The 16,024-nt window shown below is 40.0% G+C and overlaps 1 protein-coding gene across 1 annotated transcript in view; it reads left to right on the forward strand.

Moving 5' to 3' along the window:
- Positions 1-16,024, forward strand: part of PHLPP2 (PH domain and leucine rich repeat protein phosphatase 2) — a 44,324-nt gene that overhangs the window by 7,693 nt on the left and 20,607 nt on the right. The window contains 5 exon segments of the mRNA XM_059824902.1: positions 3,675-3,808; positions 8,027-8,217; positions 8,985-9,110; positions 10,323-10,477; positions 14,505-14,651. Of these exon segments, the coding sequence (XP_059680885.1) occupies positions 3,675-3,808; positions 8,027-8,217; positions 8,985-9,110; positions 10,323-10,477; positions 14,505-14,651 (753 nt within the window).

Genomic DNA, 16,024 nt, shown 5'->3' on the forward strand with positions numbered 1-16,024 from the left:
TAGGTGATCAGTCCAGAGACTTGTTCCAACCACACTGAGTTGGTGATAAAAAAGAGTAAAAAAAAAAAAAAAAAAAAAAAAGTTCAGAAATCTGATTTCCATTTTAGTAGTGCTAATGGATGGACTGACTTTGGAAGAAGTATGTATTTAAAGTCTTAAATACTTGCATCACTGTTTTGTATGATTTAATGCCGTACTTGCTGTGGAGATGAAACTCACTTTCTAGTCAGTGTAACAGGGTAGAAATATCTGTACTAAATTGTTGGCAAGTTGAACAGCAGTAATCATCTGAGCTCAGTGATTTGGCATTAGATACCTTAAACTCCTGTGGATTCTGAGCGTTTGTTCAATTTGTTTTGGAAAGTTTAGGTGAATTTGGCTTTCACAAATTTTTTTCTTCAAAATGGCATTACAAATAACTGGGAACATGGCAGAAACTGTGTTTTTGTCATACATGTGTGTCATAGCATCTGATTTGGATACCAGAAGAGAATAGTTAGGTCTGGGGAGGGCGGGAAAGGGAGAGATTGTGCTTTCTGCTGAAATTTATCTGAATTTGCATTAAACTACACTGGCTAGCTCTTTATTTCCTTTTCTTTACTGGTTTAAAGAAGGGGCAGAAAGAAAAGGCAGTTTTCCAAATGTTTTTTTCTATTTAAAAAAAGCACCATCACAAAAAACCACAACAAACCAGCAGTAGTAGCAGCAACGGCATGCATTGCTGACCGTCACCTGATTACATCTTGAACTTTAAATTGATGCATGAATATTATTCTCATGTATGAGTTTTGGAGTATACTTAGAGTAGATATCAAATTGCAATCTCTGACATTGCTTTTAATCACATTGGAAGCTTCATGAAATTAGGATAACTCTTAAAAATCGATTAAAAATTATGACTGGTGACAGACATTGGTATGAATAAACAATGTTTTCTACTGGTTAAGGCAGCTGATATTTCATAAACTAAAATTTAAATCCTATTAGTCCATTCAAGGAAGGAATAAGAACAGATTTCCAAGCAAACCAGCTCTATCAGGGAGTGATCGTTCAGGTGGATTTGAAGATACAGATCAAGGTTTTCCTCCTTTATCTGTTAAATAAAGCCTATTTATGGGTGGAAATTTGTCAATAACTTTCTGATTATATTTAGGGCTGACTAGACACTAGAGTCTGCAAGGCCTGACATCAGTTTATTAGTCAGTAGAAGCTCCAAAAGACAATTTCTGAAGTGAGAGGAAGGGGGTTATTTCATACACAGCCTTCTGGCTAGCAAGTTGATGTATTTCCGTATAAAACAAAAGCAGGGAGAGCAAAGTTGCCCTAATCAGGTTTAGCAAACATTGAGTGGTAAGAACTGGTTTTCTGGGTCTGCTGTGTATCAACTACACTGTCTTTTCAGGCTAGACACTTCATTGTTTTGGACCGTAACTTTGAGAGTAATCCTGTTTCTGATCCAGAGGTCCTATGTGTCAAGTGGAAGAGTTGCAGTGTATGTGCTTAAAATACCTGAGGTCATTTTTACTTCTTGAGGTGTGTCCTGTTGACTACAAAGGAAGTCTGCATGACTAGATACTTGTAACTGGTGCATGTTTTATGAAATCAGACTTGCCTTAATTATGACATGGCATTTGTAAAGCTGTCAGTAATAGTGGAAATACTATAGTGTAATCATTAAAAAGAATCAGAAATATTTTTGTTCTTCAGCTGAGAAGAAGCAGAAGAGTTTGGTACATGCAATAAGAAAATTTTTCACGTTAAGACATGCAGTATGAATGATATATGCAAGTCAACAAAGTTTAGTAGAAAACAGGTCTTACTGAACAAACTTGATCTTGATGCTTTGAAATTTCAAGCTTGGTCGCCAAAGGCATTAGTTCTTTGTTCCAGTGTGTGATGTTGGACAGGGCTCTGAACAACCTGATCTAGTTGAAGATGTCCGTGGTCATTGCAGGAGGGTTGGACTAGGTGACTTTTAAAGGTCCCTTCCAACCCAAACTATTCTGTGATTCTATGTTCTGATGTCACTGATAGAAAAGCAGTGCACAAACCAGTAAAACTCATTGTCTGATACCTTACAAATCGGAAATTGTTATTCACTGTAAGCATTTTTTTTGGATGGAGGGGGTAGTGTACGTCTGAATGAAGAAAGGTAAACTTGCACTGTGGAGTTGCTCTGTTAATAATCTGCGCCTAAAAGAAGGGTAACAACTCAGGAAGGCATACATGGAGCGAGTGATGAGTTCTGAGAAGTCAGTGCAACAGGTTGAACTAGATGGTTTAGCATATAGTATTCTCTGGAAAACACTGCTTTTCAATATTGCTGGATATATTTATGTAAAAGCCAAGTGTACTAAATACTAAAGAGGAGAGGAAGGAGGCTATAACTTGCAAAAACTGCAATTCAGGAGGACTCATGGATTGAAGGGATATGAGTGAATGTGCCAAATAGTTGAGAGCAGGTTTGATCCAGGAATATAAATACTGTTGAGTGGAACCAAGAAGTCTCTGTACGGTTTTGTGTAGTCAGTGCATGGATACAGCGAACAGTTGTGGTGCTAGCGCTTACAGAATGTTGGTAGGCTAAAAAAAAATCAGTGGTAAAAATTATTTTGAGTCAAAGTAGACCCACACTACTGCAAGAAAATTTTAAAAGCACATAAAGCCTCATCTTTAAAAGGAAGTTTGAAATGGTTAGTCTCACGATTTACAAACACCTGTTTAAATAATATGTGACAAGTTGAGGTCCAGTGACCGTAATCTGAAGCTAGGCACTTTTAGATTGAAAATGAGGATTTTTTTTTTAATGGTGGACAATGAGTGGACCACTGAAGCAATTTATTTTAACTCCTATCTTACATTTTCAGTGCTTAATCTAAGCACTAAGATTTTTTTCCCTAAAGTAAAACTTCTAATTTGGTGAGAAGCTCTGTTACTTTTATTGCAGAAAATAACAATTCAGTATCTCTGGAAGAAGTGATATGCGAGGATCAGAAAACATCTTTTCCATTCTGAATATACTAAACCTGATGTTTCAGAAGAACTTTCTCTTACTGCCATTTATTCAAGTTAGGCACTGAATGCTTCCTATGATCTGTTGTAGTTCTAAAAATGTCTTTTCTTTAAATGTGCTATTTGAGTTAATTTGCCAAAGCGTGAGAATATTGTGCTGATGAGAGCTAAAGAGAATGGGAAATTTCTTTTTTCTTTCTTTTTAGAAGTCATTCTTCAGGAGGATTCTCATATGCTTTGCTCCCAGCTGCATTTGGAAGAGAAATTTAAGTAGAGTTCTTTTATGTCTTTCAGTCATTATATGTAGGTTTTTTTAATTATTTGGTGTCTGCTTTTTGTGCAGTATTTCTGGTTTTGTTTCTTGTCATTGTTTCCTCCTGGTGCTCCTTAAATCATGGAATGGAAATGATCACCATGGATTGTATGGCTTATGCCTATTGCTTTTGCTCTCCGTTTCCCTTCTGCAATGTAATTCTTCAAGTGCTACAGTTCTTAAGTGCTACTTGACGAGCAGGAAGCACAGACCCCAAGGATGCGTGCTTGCCAGACCTTTTCAGAGGAGCAGAACAACCAGTATGTCAGTATTCCTTACGCTTTAGCTGCAATGATACTTGTTTAATCTTTTTTGCATTCTCAAACTACTTTCTTGTATGTTTTGACAGGAGGCTGGAGCCCACAGAAAAACCCCTCCAGATTGTGTATGACTACTTGGCTGGGTTGGGTTTTGATGATCCTGTCAGAATGCAGGAAGAGGCAGCAAACTCTGATCTCAGCTGTATGATTCGCTTTTACAGTGGTAAGAAATTCTGTGTGTGCACGCTGTCACTGTTCCTGTAGCTTTAACTGTGAGGTGGAACTCAGCTGAAGCCCAAGTCATTGACCTATTGGGTTTATAGATGGCTACATCAAACACCCAAAGTACCAGTAAGCATTTTGTAAAATAACAAGTTTTCAAGACTAATAGAAAAAACCCACGATGCTCTAATTCTCTTGGCTTGAGAAAAGGCAGCTCCACCGAAAGGCACAAGATTGTTCTGTTGGCTTTAGTTTCCAATGTTACGACAAATGCCTTAGAGCTCCTGATGGGATCAGAAACATATTGCAGTTCAGTCTAGATACGCCTGAAGACTATATTTCCAAAAGGTGTATGGATATGGGCAAAGAAGGTCCTGGTCAAATACCTCCACAGCCTGTAAATAGAGAGTGAAAGTGCCAGCTGGTTAATAATAACGCGGGCTGCCAGTAGAAGACCAGTGCATTTCATTGCAGAAGCAAGACTTCTGAATGACCTATTGCTGCTGCATCAGTTTGGGCAGGATACCATGTGCATAAGGAGCAACAGAATGATAGTTGTAGGTCTGCTGGCGTATGGTGCTAGCAGTCAGAAAAGGAATTCACTGAAGTGAAGAGGAAATACAAAAGCAATAAGGGGGAGGAAGGCTGATAATGAAATTATTTCATTACTTTTAAATACTTCACCTGTGTATTTTTTGAATTTCAGAAGAAAATCAAAGTGCTTTTAATGTAAAATTGTTCTTGCATAGTGGAGCTGGGTAGCCTGACTAAGCTGCTAGCCATCATTTGTTTATTCAGTGTCAAAAAATAGAATCATAAGAATTCAGCTTCTCCACCCCTTTATGTGAGACAAACACCTTCTGTCTGCGAGCTGTGTGCAGAGCAGGCAAAACAGTGTAGAAGTATAATGGAATGGAAAGAAGTATTACATGCCTACAGTCTGGATTTATAGGGCAAGGAGTAAGGAGTCAGGAGATACTTCAGCTGGAAGGAGGAGAGGCATCAAGCATAGGACTGTAGAGAACTTCTGAGAAAAAATGAGCAATCCAGTTTGGGTATGTCAAGCAGGAACTGCTGAAGATTCAGGAACAGTGACTCAACTTCATGGAAGCAAGTAGGTAGAAAATGGAATTGAGTAGTTTCAGTCAGCATGGGAAGCTAGTCCTGCTTAGAAAGAGGCTGTGAAGGAAGAAGTATGAGGATTGAAGAGTGTTCAGGAGACCTGTTTTAAGAAAGTAAAAGCAAATGCTGACAAACTGGTTCTTAAGGTAGGGGAGGAATTAGAGGGAATGCTATGGAGGATTATGCGATAATTTTCCAAAGCCTGCAGCTGAGAACATAAGGGATGAAGGGATGCATTTTAGCCAGAGAAACATTGCTTAGAATCACAGGATGGTTTGGGTTGGAAGGGACCTTTAAAGATCATCTAGTCCAAACCCCCTGCTGCAGGCAGGGCCATCTTCCACTAGATCTGGTTGCTCAAAGCCCCATCCGACCTGACCTTGAACACTTCCAGGGAGGAGGCATCCACAACTTCTCTGGGCAACCTGTTCCAGCATCTCACCACCCTCATCGTAAAACAGTTCTTCCTTATGTTCAATCTAAATCTACCCTCTTTCAGTTTAAAACCATTGCCCCTTGTCCCGTCATTACAGGCCTTGGTAAAAAGTCTCTCTGCACCTTTCTTACAAGCCCCCTTTATATATTGAAAGGCTGCAAAAAGGTCTTCCCGAAGTCTTTTCTTCTCCAGGCTGAACAATCCCAGCTCTCCCAGCCTTTCTTCATAGGAGAGGTGTCCCAGCCATCTGACCATTTCCGTGGCCCTCCTCTGGACCTGCTGGAGTGCTGAGAGCAGCCTTCATATTTCTTTCACTCCTTGGGGACGTCTCTTGGATTTCTCTGCTCTCTTCCCACATTTCTGTCTGCCTTTCTCATGTGATACGTTGAGTTTGTTTCTTTCCCTGGTGTATGGTGAGTACTTATGCCCAGTTGGGGTGATGGGAATACAAGTGGATTAATAGAAATCTCGCATTAAACAGCAGTGAGAGGGAAGCATGCTTCCTGAAGTCTGGCTGTTGAGATGCTTGTGGGAGCCCTAGAGTTTTACGAGGGGAGAGGACGTGTTAGATTGGCTGGGAGAATGGGGGAGGGCTTCCTCTCAATGGAAGTCACTTGGAGAATGGAGGCTAGTGACCCAGGCTGGATGGGGCGAGCTCAGAGATCAAATGTTATGGGGTCTTTACATGCTTCAACAACCGATCAAATGAAAAAGGCTTTCCAGGGCCATCAAACTATTCATCTATGTCAGGTGTGACAGGCGTGAATTGTAGAGCGTCACACACTTCACAGTTTCTCTGGTGGGGAATTCTCTTGATTCCTTGTATTGCTATAGCTGGACTTGTGTAACTTGTAAGGTGGTGTTAGAGGTGCTAGCTCTGTCTATTGATGGCCTGTATCCTTGCTTTCCTTGGGAAAGCCTGTGCTCGCTGATTGGACCATGGAGTTAAGCATGATCACAGTGATACTCCTAAGCCAAGCTTAGGAGCTGCAAAGAGTGGCAGGAACTTGCCTATCCCTAGAGGTTAAGACGATTCTTACACATAGCTTGAGGAGTTGTGAAATAGCTGGGATTCAGAGTAGAAGTCCTTGAATGTTGCCCCTGGATGTTTCCTTAGCACTAGGACATAGGTGTCATGGATGTTTCGGAGAGGATAGGGAAACTGGAGGATTGGTGTAGCTTCTTGGTAATGTCTGGTGCTTGGAAGAATGCTGCTGTGGCAGTCAGTAGGATAACACTTTTGGTCCCATACTGTTTTCTTACAAGTCTGGTGCTGGTCTTTCAGCTTGGTGAAATCCAAGCAATTTTTTCTGTGGATGATTAGAGTTTCTCACCGTTAAAGGATATCTTATGCCAAACTTCATGTCCCTGAAACAAAGCTACTGTTGTAAGTAAGCAAACAGCTAAATATTTCAGCTAAATTCAGGCTGGTATAGACATCAAGACAATGCTTTAAATTTGGCAAGTTGAAGACCCTGCTTTCTAACTGAGAAACAGTGTAAGAACTTTAGTCAGTGGTTAACTTTTTGCTCCTAATAAAAGTTTGGAGTATGGTTTGTGTCTGGAAGTGGGGCATGCATAACAAATAGTGAGAATATTTTTCCAACAGATGTAATTAGAGGTTTTGTCATTGTCTGGCATATATGTTGGCTACGCAGTTCCACTCTCTGACATTGAGCGGGGCGGGGGCGCGGCAGAATATAAATACCTGCAGGTTCGTGCTGCTTATGGATATCAGGACACTTGCAGGACAGTTCAAGACAGAAGCAGCATGTCAGTAGCAATTTCCAAAAAATATGGATCCTTTCCTAAGTAAAACAAAGGACTTGTTGCCAGGATCTGTCTTAGGGATTTTTTAGGATAAAATGAAATACAAATTTAATACGAGGAGATTCTTAACACTTGAAACTCATAAGTCCATCAGGTCAGGCTTATTCCTGTTCTTTAAAGTGTTCAATTAAGTGACTATCTGGAAAATTTTCCAAGCCAGTAAGATAGTATAAAATGTGGACAGAATTTTGGAAAGTATCTGGGGGTTTTGTGATTATCTTGGGGAAAAAAAAAATAATAAGGGGCAAGGAGGAAGGATGACCTAAAAGTAAGTGTATGTGCATTAGAAGGCTGAAGTAGAATTCTACTTCGCTGGTTAGAGTCATAGCTAGCAGTGCACATAGCACAGCTATAACAGTGCTCAAGTCCTTTCACTTGAATCATCTTCAGGGAAATAACTTTCTTCTGTAGCTGATTTTCCAAGGTCTTCCTTTAAAACCCAGTAGAAGCCACTTACTTGATGGTTTCTGTGACTTTAGCTGACTGAACAAGAGTTTGAAATTGCTTTTCTATTGCATCTGAATGAAGGCTGTTTGGCAAGTGTGTAAGTTTGCTAAGGTCTGTAATTACCTGTAGATTAAAAACACGCTACATGGCAACCGTTATAATGTTGTACTGAAAGGCGTACAGTGGTTGCTTATCAGACATTACTGCACTGACTGAGGAAGTTGCTTGTTCTCTGCTTGAGATTTTTTTTTAAAGTGCAACTTGTCTTTACTTGTTCTTTACAATAACTGATTTTTGCATGTTACAGCTGTGTTGCTGTTTGTACTCACAGCTGAGAATGAAGAACAAATGGAAAGTAAATGCTAATGTCCCCTTTTTCTTCAGAAAAGCCATGTCAAGTGGAACAGTTAGATCGCATCCTGCTCTCTGGAGTCTATAACGTACGCAAAGGAAAGACCCAGTTGCACAAGTGGGCAGAGCGCTTGGTAATTCTCTGTGGTACGTGCCTCATTGTGTCCTCTGTGAAAGATAGCCACACAGGGAAGATGCACATCTTGCCTCTCATTGGAGGGAAGGTAAGACTTTTTTTTGTTAGCTTGCTGTGGCTTAGAAAGGAAGAAGGGATTATAATGATGGGTATTATCCACAAGAGGTTAATCTAGGCTTTTGTAACAAATTACTGCATTAACACATGCAGAGAGTTGTACAGCCCCTTTCTACTTGCTTTGTTTAGGTAATAGTCTTAAGGCTAATAAAAGGAAGAGACGCTAGTTCTGTTTTCACGTTAGTAGCCAATGTTGTGAATGGGCATTCTGGAAATTATTACTTCTTGCATCTACTTCAGCGGAAAGATGTTAAGGATTTGGCCTTTCAGTACTTAAAGGGGGCTTATAAGAAAGATGGGGACAAACTTTTTAATAGGGCCTGTTGTGGTAGGGCAAGGGGTAATGGTTTTAAAGTAAAACAGGGTAGATTTAGACTAGATATAAGGAAGACATTTTTTACAGTGAGAATGGGTGAAACACTGGACAACGTTGCCCAGAGAAGTGGTAGATACCCCATCCCTGGAAATGTTCAAGGTCAGGTTGGATGGGGCAACCTGATTGAGTGAAAGACGTCCCTGCTCATGGCAGGGGGGTTGGACTAGATGACCTTTAAAGGTCCCTTCCAACCCAAACTATTCTATGATTTACTTCTGTGTTTCTCTCCAATAACTTTACAACCGTGTTTTCAGCAAAACGTAACGTTACTGGTAGTCAGTAATACCTCACCCTAGACTTCAGATCCATTGTAATTGCTGGAGTTTAGGCAGACTGGTTTGCTTTCAATTCTCCCTTTGCAGGTGGAAGAGACGAAACGTCGGCAGTACACGCTTGCTTTCACATCTGCTGGAGCACAAGCTCAAACATACCATGTTTCCTTTGAAACGCTGGCCGAGTGCCAGCGGTGGCACCGACAGGCGTCCACGGTGAGGCCCTGGAGACTGCAGTGGTTCGGGTGGTGGGTACAGGGGTAAGAACGGTTTTCTGATGCAGGCTTGGCACACAGGCAGACGGTAAGCTATGAAGCTGGAGAAAGTACCCAGGACACTTCCCAGCTTTCTTAATTTCTTATGTGCTCTGGACTACAGAGATTTTCTTTTAGTCTTCTCTTCTCTCTCTGCCTGTGCAACCATGTTGAGTAGTAGTTCTTAGTTTTTTTCACCCCCACTGCACCTATTGAGAGTAGCTAATCGCAGGTCACGAGAACAAACCCTAGGGACTGGCTGACTTTACAGCCATAGAAACCTATAAATTGCACCTGTTGCCATACTTGAATCTGCCTAAACTGTGCCCTGGGCTGGCATGGGGCTACCCTGATAGGTTTGCGTTAACACAGAGATCATAGGTCAGCAAGGGAGGTGTAGTTTGTTCAGAACTGCATCCAAATTCCACATTAAAGTACAATTAGATAGCAATAGCTTAGTGCTGAGCCACACTTTGACCTCATATATATACACATAATATTATGAAATATGAAAAGAGTTCAGGATAAAGCAGGTCATAAAATCTGGAATGAAGCATCGAAGACCTTGAAACAAAGCATACTTAATGAAAGGAGACCTGATGTTTGCAAAGATTTTATGAAATGTTGCAAAACCGTAATTTATTAAGCCTTTTCATCATAACAGGTTGTGTTTTCAACATTATAACCTGAAGAAGTAACAAAAGAAAGTCAGAAGAAGTAGTAGCTATGCCAAGCAGAGGTTCTATAAACCATAAACGTCTGAACTGGAAAGTCAACTGCTTCCTGATGCTGCTTGCATCTTTGGAAGGCACTCAGTGATTATGCTTTCTCAGCAGAGTTTCCTCAGCCAAAGATATGGTTTTCTCCATTAGGTTGGCTCTCTTACCGTCTAGCTTTTAGGCAGCGCCCATTGCACATAACAGAGCAGGACTCTCTGTGTGCCCTAGTTGGTATCCAGATATGCATCTTTGTCGGGGGGTGTGCAGAAACAATAGTAGCAAATGGCATAAACTCATACTCCGTGGAGTCGGTTTCCTGCATGGACTCTACCTGGTGGGTACAAAGGGGTTTGTTCATGTTCTCACAGATTGTTTACTATTTGCATTCTTTGGCCTTCCATTAGACTTCCAGAGAAAAATTGTTGCACAGCTGCAGCTCTCCTCCTTCCTTTCAGGTTGTGTCAATGCGACTTAGCATGGTTGATCTTTCATGCTACAGCCTTGAGGAAGTACCTGAGCACCTCTTCTACAGTCAAGACATCATCTACCTCAACCTACGACACAATTTTATGAGATCAAGTGGAGCAGGGAGTCTTGACTCTCTTTGCAGGTCTGCAAAGCATTATTTTTCTTCTACATTTGGAGTTTTTGACATGCATCCGGGAATGAAGAGGAGGGAGAATGTATTGCCCATTCTCGTGGGATGGTAAAAAGATTGATCTTCAGGAAGCTCTAACAAATGAGGGGGCTAGGAAGCAGAACTGAACAGCGCAGGCAGGCATAAGCTTCCAACAATTTACAGTATTCATTAACTCCCTTCCACAGATTCTTGGTGCTAGGTTTGATCTGAGATGAGCCTTGTGGAGCAATATGCCATTTGTACCAGATGCAATAGTAATATAAGGCTGCTTGCTAAACAGAGAACATTTTGGGGTATAAAATAAAAGGTGAGGGAAAGCATAATGCTGCTGCTGTTGTGGGTGAGTGTTTGAAGGAAGAAGTGCAGATCTGAAAAAGCCTGTTTTGGTAAGTTCTTAGTGTTAATGTGCACTTGGATTTGGCAGAAGGCCTGTGAGACTCCAGCTTTGCTTTGGGAATGATCTGCTTTTAAGAGAGTAGCAGTTGTGTGATGGTATGGAACCATGATGGTAGTCATCTTAGGTAAGTGGAGGAGTCTTACAAAAATATTTTTAAATTAATTACGGAAAAACATAAAAATCTGGAAGAAGATCAGTCTGATGATATCTACTCTAGCCATGCTAAAAAGAATTAAAGGAGTCACTCTATGGATTTCAAAAGCCATTCGGAAGCCTGTAGTATTATTGCCAAATTGTTCTGTGTTTGGAACACATTGTGCCTTAAGAAAAATGTATTTGGAGAAACTTTGCAATACTGCAGTTTTTTGTTTTAGTTTGGGGTTTTTTTGTTGTGTTTTTGTTTTGTTTGTCTCTAGGGGTCTATTATGAGGTTATTTCATTTTTCTTCCTACAGAGTAATGAGATACCTAGGTATCCATGAGGGTATACAGGGAAAAAATAATGCTCACCTGTGGGAATTCTTTGCAGTTTCATTGAGAGCCAGAGTCTAGTCTGGTTTTGTTTCAATTACAAACTTGTTTAAATGTTTTCTAACTACTGAATTGCAATAGATTCCGTTATTGGAAAAGCTGCTTAAAATAATTCAAGATTTTGGTTTCTACTTCTCTCTTCAAATACATTGTGTGATGTTGAAAACCGTATCAGAACTTTATTTTCTAAAATGTAGTATCCTTGGTTCACAGGATCAGCAAAGGGGCTTGAAATTTCTTTTGACCTTGCATGTAGTCAACAAGAGATCTGACATGTCAGAAACTCGACTCTTTTCCTGGCAGTGACTATGTCTGATGAAGCTGAAATCCTCAAACAAACAAAAGCCATAAAAGAAGCCCTCACTTCACACAATCTTGAATAAACAGGTAGCATTAGGTAGCCCACATAAGGCTGCTCATTGCCTTTTGAAAAGATTTTCTTTCTGAGGTTGTTAGGATGTTTATCAGGTCACAGCCCCAAATGAAGAAACTTGCTCACTTGCAGTAGCTGTTATCAGTGCCTAGAGACTGGCAGTTCTGAACAGCAGAAATTTTTGCAATGATCAGATCTCTTCCTCTGAGGAAATCTTTGAAGCTCTAGGAGTCTAATTAGCTATAACTATAATAATGGAACAAAAATAATTAACTAAAAGGGAAATGTCAAGCAAAGGAAATTAAATAACTCCGCCTGTTTTGTTACATCTCCTAGCTTATTTTTTATGTAATGTACTGCCTTTCAAGTATCTCCCTTTTCTGGAAAACATTATCAAGTCCGATCTTTGTTGATAAGTGTGGTGTGTGTGCACATGCATGTGTATACATATGCATGTCTATTATCACCATTCTAGCTAGTTGATACAGCGTTGTACTGGGGTGCTTTGGCAGCATAGCAGGATGTTATGTTAAATTGGCAATATTTCAGGCCAGCACCAGTTTGGGCTGCTGAACAGAGGATGGTCATCCCATCCCATTGAGGATTTGTTGCTGTGTTTCCATACCTCTCTGCTGTAATCTCAGTATGCCCCATGAGAGCACAGAGCAAAACTTGAGGAGCCATAATGATTTCAGGATCCCTATTCCCTGTAATACATGGTTCATGTACACAACTTGAATGAGATTTGGGTTTGCATTCCATTCCTACATCCCTACTGCTTGAGCATATTGGTGCAAAGGAGAAGGAACAGAAGGGGAACTCAAAAGGCTTTTGACTATTGTCCTCCCCACTGAATATGGCAGTCTCAGACCAAGCTGAGTACCAGTTTCCCTCCAGCTTTTGGAAACTTTTATGCTGATGTTGTGTTTGTTTTGATATTGTTGCAGAGGGATTCTAAAAATTGGTTATGCTGTTGTGTTTAATGCCATGCCTCTTGGGGCAGCTTCTCATCATTTCTCTGCTAATAACAGAGAAAGAGCTGCTTGGTGTTAAGGACACATGCCATAGAAAAAGCCATTGTAGAACTCCAGAGAAAGCAGTTTCACTAAAGCATTTTCTGATTCCAAAACCTGAGAACTGTGATCTGTCCTAAATGTCTTAAAGTTGAACTAGTTAATGAGAAAGTTCAAATTTGTAGGTTTATCCTCATTGTTTCCTTCTTTTCCATTATTGTTGTGAAGTTCTGTGTGCGAGTTTCTGATTTTTGTATCATTGTTAGATTGTTACATCATACAATGCATTCCCCTGTTACCAATACAGCATCTTTCTCTTTGGCTTCCAGTTGCATTACAAGAGAGTCTGTGGCTGCAGCAGACATAAAATGTCTATGCCCTTATTTATATGACAGGGTGCTTTCTCACAGCAAACAACCAATGTCCAAGTTTCAGATATGCTCCCTCTTTTAAAAAAAACAACAACCCGCCCCCCCACCCCAAAGATTGTAAAGCAAAATGGAAAAATACAGTGCATAGTTCCTACACAGATCATTCCAAGTATTCTGAATCTGAAAAAGGAGTCGCTATAAAGAAAAAATTTCAAAACCTTTCAGTCTTATACTTCAAGACATTTCAGGCTAGCAGTAATATTCTCCCTCAAGCTAATTAACCTTGGTTTTGTTACCTATATTAAAACATGTGCTTCAAAATAAGAGCTACTCACCATTGCCTAGCAAAAAGTATGGTAGGTGGAGCAGATGAATGAACTATATGTTTCCAAGAAGTACTTCTCTGGTACATTACATTAGGGTCAGAGTTGTCTCATAAAAGTATGATATTCATTTCTCAACTGAATTTCTCAACTGAATTAATTTCTGATGGTTCCAGTTTGGGATGGGCAGATTATTACTTGGGGAGAAATACTTTTGTTTCCTGTAGAAAGAGGTAGGAACTCCTTGAGAAGAACCTCTTGCATATTACCCCAGCCCATGCTCGATTTCTTCTCTCTGTTTGGACCTCGCACAGTGGCAGAAGGAGCTGGAATAGGCAACCGTCTGTTAAGCGCATGTGGGACCATAGTGACTGTGAGGGCTGTGTCAGTACTTGTGTGGTTGTACCTATGGTGCAGTCTGCCAAGCAAGTGGCGTTTGAGACATGGAATCTCTTCCAGGGACCTCTGGGTGCAGATCTTGGGGCTTCCCAGTGTGAAGTCAGCACTTTCCTGGTTTTTCCTTTTATGGCTTTGCTGTGCCTTTTGTTGTGCCTAACTTGAAAAGGGTATTCCCCTCTTCTGTTTTATTCTCAGAATAGTTCCAGTTAATGTTTTCAGCTCCTATTTTCCCAAGCTGCATAACTGTAGACTGTTACTCTAAATAATTCTTTGACGGTACATTTTTTGAACTGAGTATTTTTAGTCTCCTTAATCTTAGTAACAGTCACTAGGAGGAAGCCTGTCAGGAATCAGGGTATAAGGTTGGTATCAGTTTCTGCAGTAAAACCATGGTATTTGATCACTCTCAGCATTACCACTGAAATACAAAATATCAGTGACTTAAACAAATTTGTGCAGAAACTCCCATAATGAGTTAGCTGACTGCATTGCCAGTGTGCAAAGATTTAACAAAATCTTTATGGCTGGTTTTGTATGTTTTTGCTTTGAGACCGTGGAGGTTTGCGAATTAACGAGTATTCTTGCCAGTAGGTTTTCTCAGTTGAAGAGCCTGAACCTGTCTCATAATAGACTGGGAGAGTTTCCTGTATCACTGTGCGAGATCTCTACTCTGACAGAGCTTAATATTTCCTGTAATGGACTTCATTACTTGCCAAGCCAGATTGGCAAACTGTTGAAGTGAGTATATTCTTTTTATCTGTGGTTCATAAACATCCTTGGTGCTTCGGTTGAGCACAGCTGACATGAAAGTACTGCTTATGAAAGTAAGAGTGCTGGGGCAGCCTGTTCTGACCATGAAGACTGAATGATGGATTTGACTCCAGCAGAAGGTTGAGAACCAAGATGTCCAATAAGGTTTGGTTTTCATTGAAAATGAAGATATCACAGTATGTTTATACAGTTGCCATTTTAAGTCACTGGTATATAGCAAGTTATCATTCATCATTTGTGACTTCCTGCCTATTCTACTAGCTATGTAAAATATATTAGTGTGAATCAGTTTTCTAATAGAGGAGATTGATGGATTTTGCCTATTTTGGACTGGCCTAGGAAGACACGTCAGTTGTGATGCCTTGAATCACAGGCGCCACCTTGCTGAACTAGAGTAAAGGTGAAGGCTTCTAAGCGTGACTGTGCTCTCACTTAAAGTTTAGTAAACTTGAAGCTTTTTGTGTTCTCTGTGGGGTGTGTGTTTTGGGGGTTTGTTTTTTGGGGTTTTTACTTTGGGGTGACTTGTATGATTTCTTGCGAGTTTATGTCCAATTTTTATGTAAATTTGAATGCATCTTGTTCTTTTTGCTGCCATCTTGCATTCCCTTGCCTGCTTTCTTGTTATTTCCTTCCTACATTCTCTTCTAGATTTTTTTAAAATTACTATTGTGGTGGTGCCTTATCGGTTAAACATAAATATTGTTGTGTTTACATAAAAACAGTTAAGAGTTTCTAAAGATCATGCTGTCAGGGATATTTCCAGAAGCTGCAGATTAGTACAGTGAAACATCTATGGAGATCAGCTAGGCTTTGTAGAACTAGGGAAAAATATACATGCCTAGCCTGTGGACCTTATAAACCAGCATGCTCTTGCTTGTATAAATATTGCTGCAGTATTCATAAATGTCTTACACAAAAGGGATTGCAGATTTCTTAACTGTGTGCAAGTTTAAAGTATGTTATAGGACCAGACAGTCTCAGGTGCAATTCCTTGATCACTACTGTTAAAACATTATAGCTGCTGATGTAGAAAAATGAGGAAACACGATGCAGTTGAAGCATTGTCTGAAGACAATTGTATTGTTTCTCAAATAAGTTAATGTGCATTTTTCTGCAGCTGCAGAGGTGTGTGACTTTCTAGATTTCTGTTTATTATTTGTATTTAATATTTTCAGTACTGATGCAGTTTCTATTAAAGTTTTAATTTATTGTATAAAACTTCTTACTGTGCTAACTTCTCAGAGAGGTCTAGTGATTTTTGTCAGCATTAGTATGATTTGATAGATTTCTACAGAATTGGTTGCTTTTTGTGCTAGACAGAGGATTTTAACTTGGAAATA

The sequence above is a fragment of the Gavia stellata genome, chromosome 15 (genome assembly GCF_030936135.1).
Source record: "Gavia stellata isolate bGavSte3 chromosome 15, bGavSte3.hap2, whole genome shotgun sequence".
NCBI classification, from domain to species: Eukaryota; Metazoa; Chordata; class Aves; order Gaviiformes; family Gaviidae; genus Gavia; species Gavia stellata.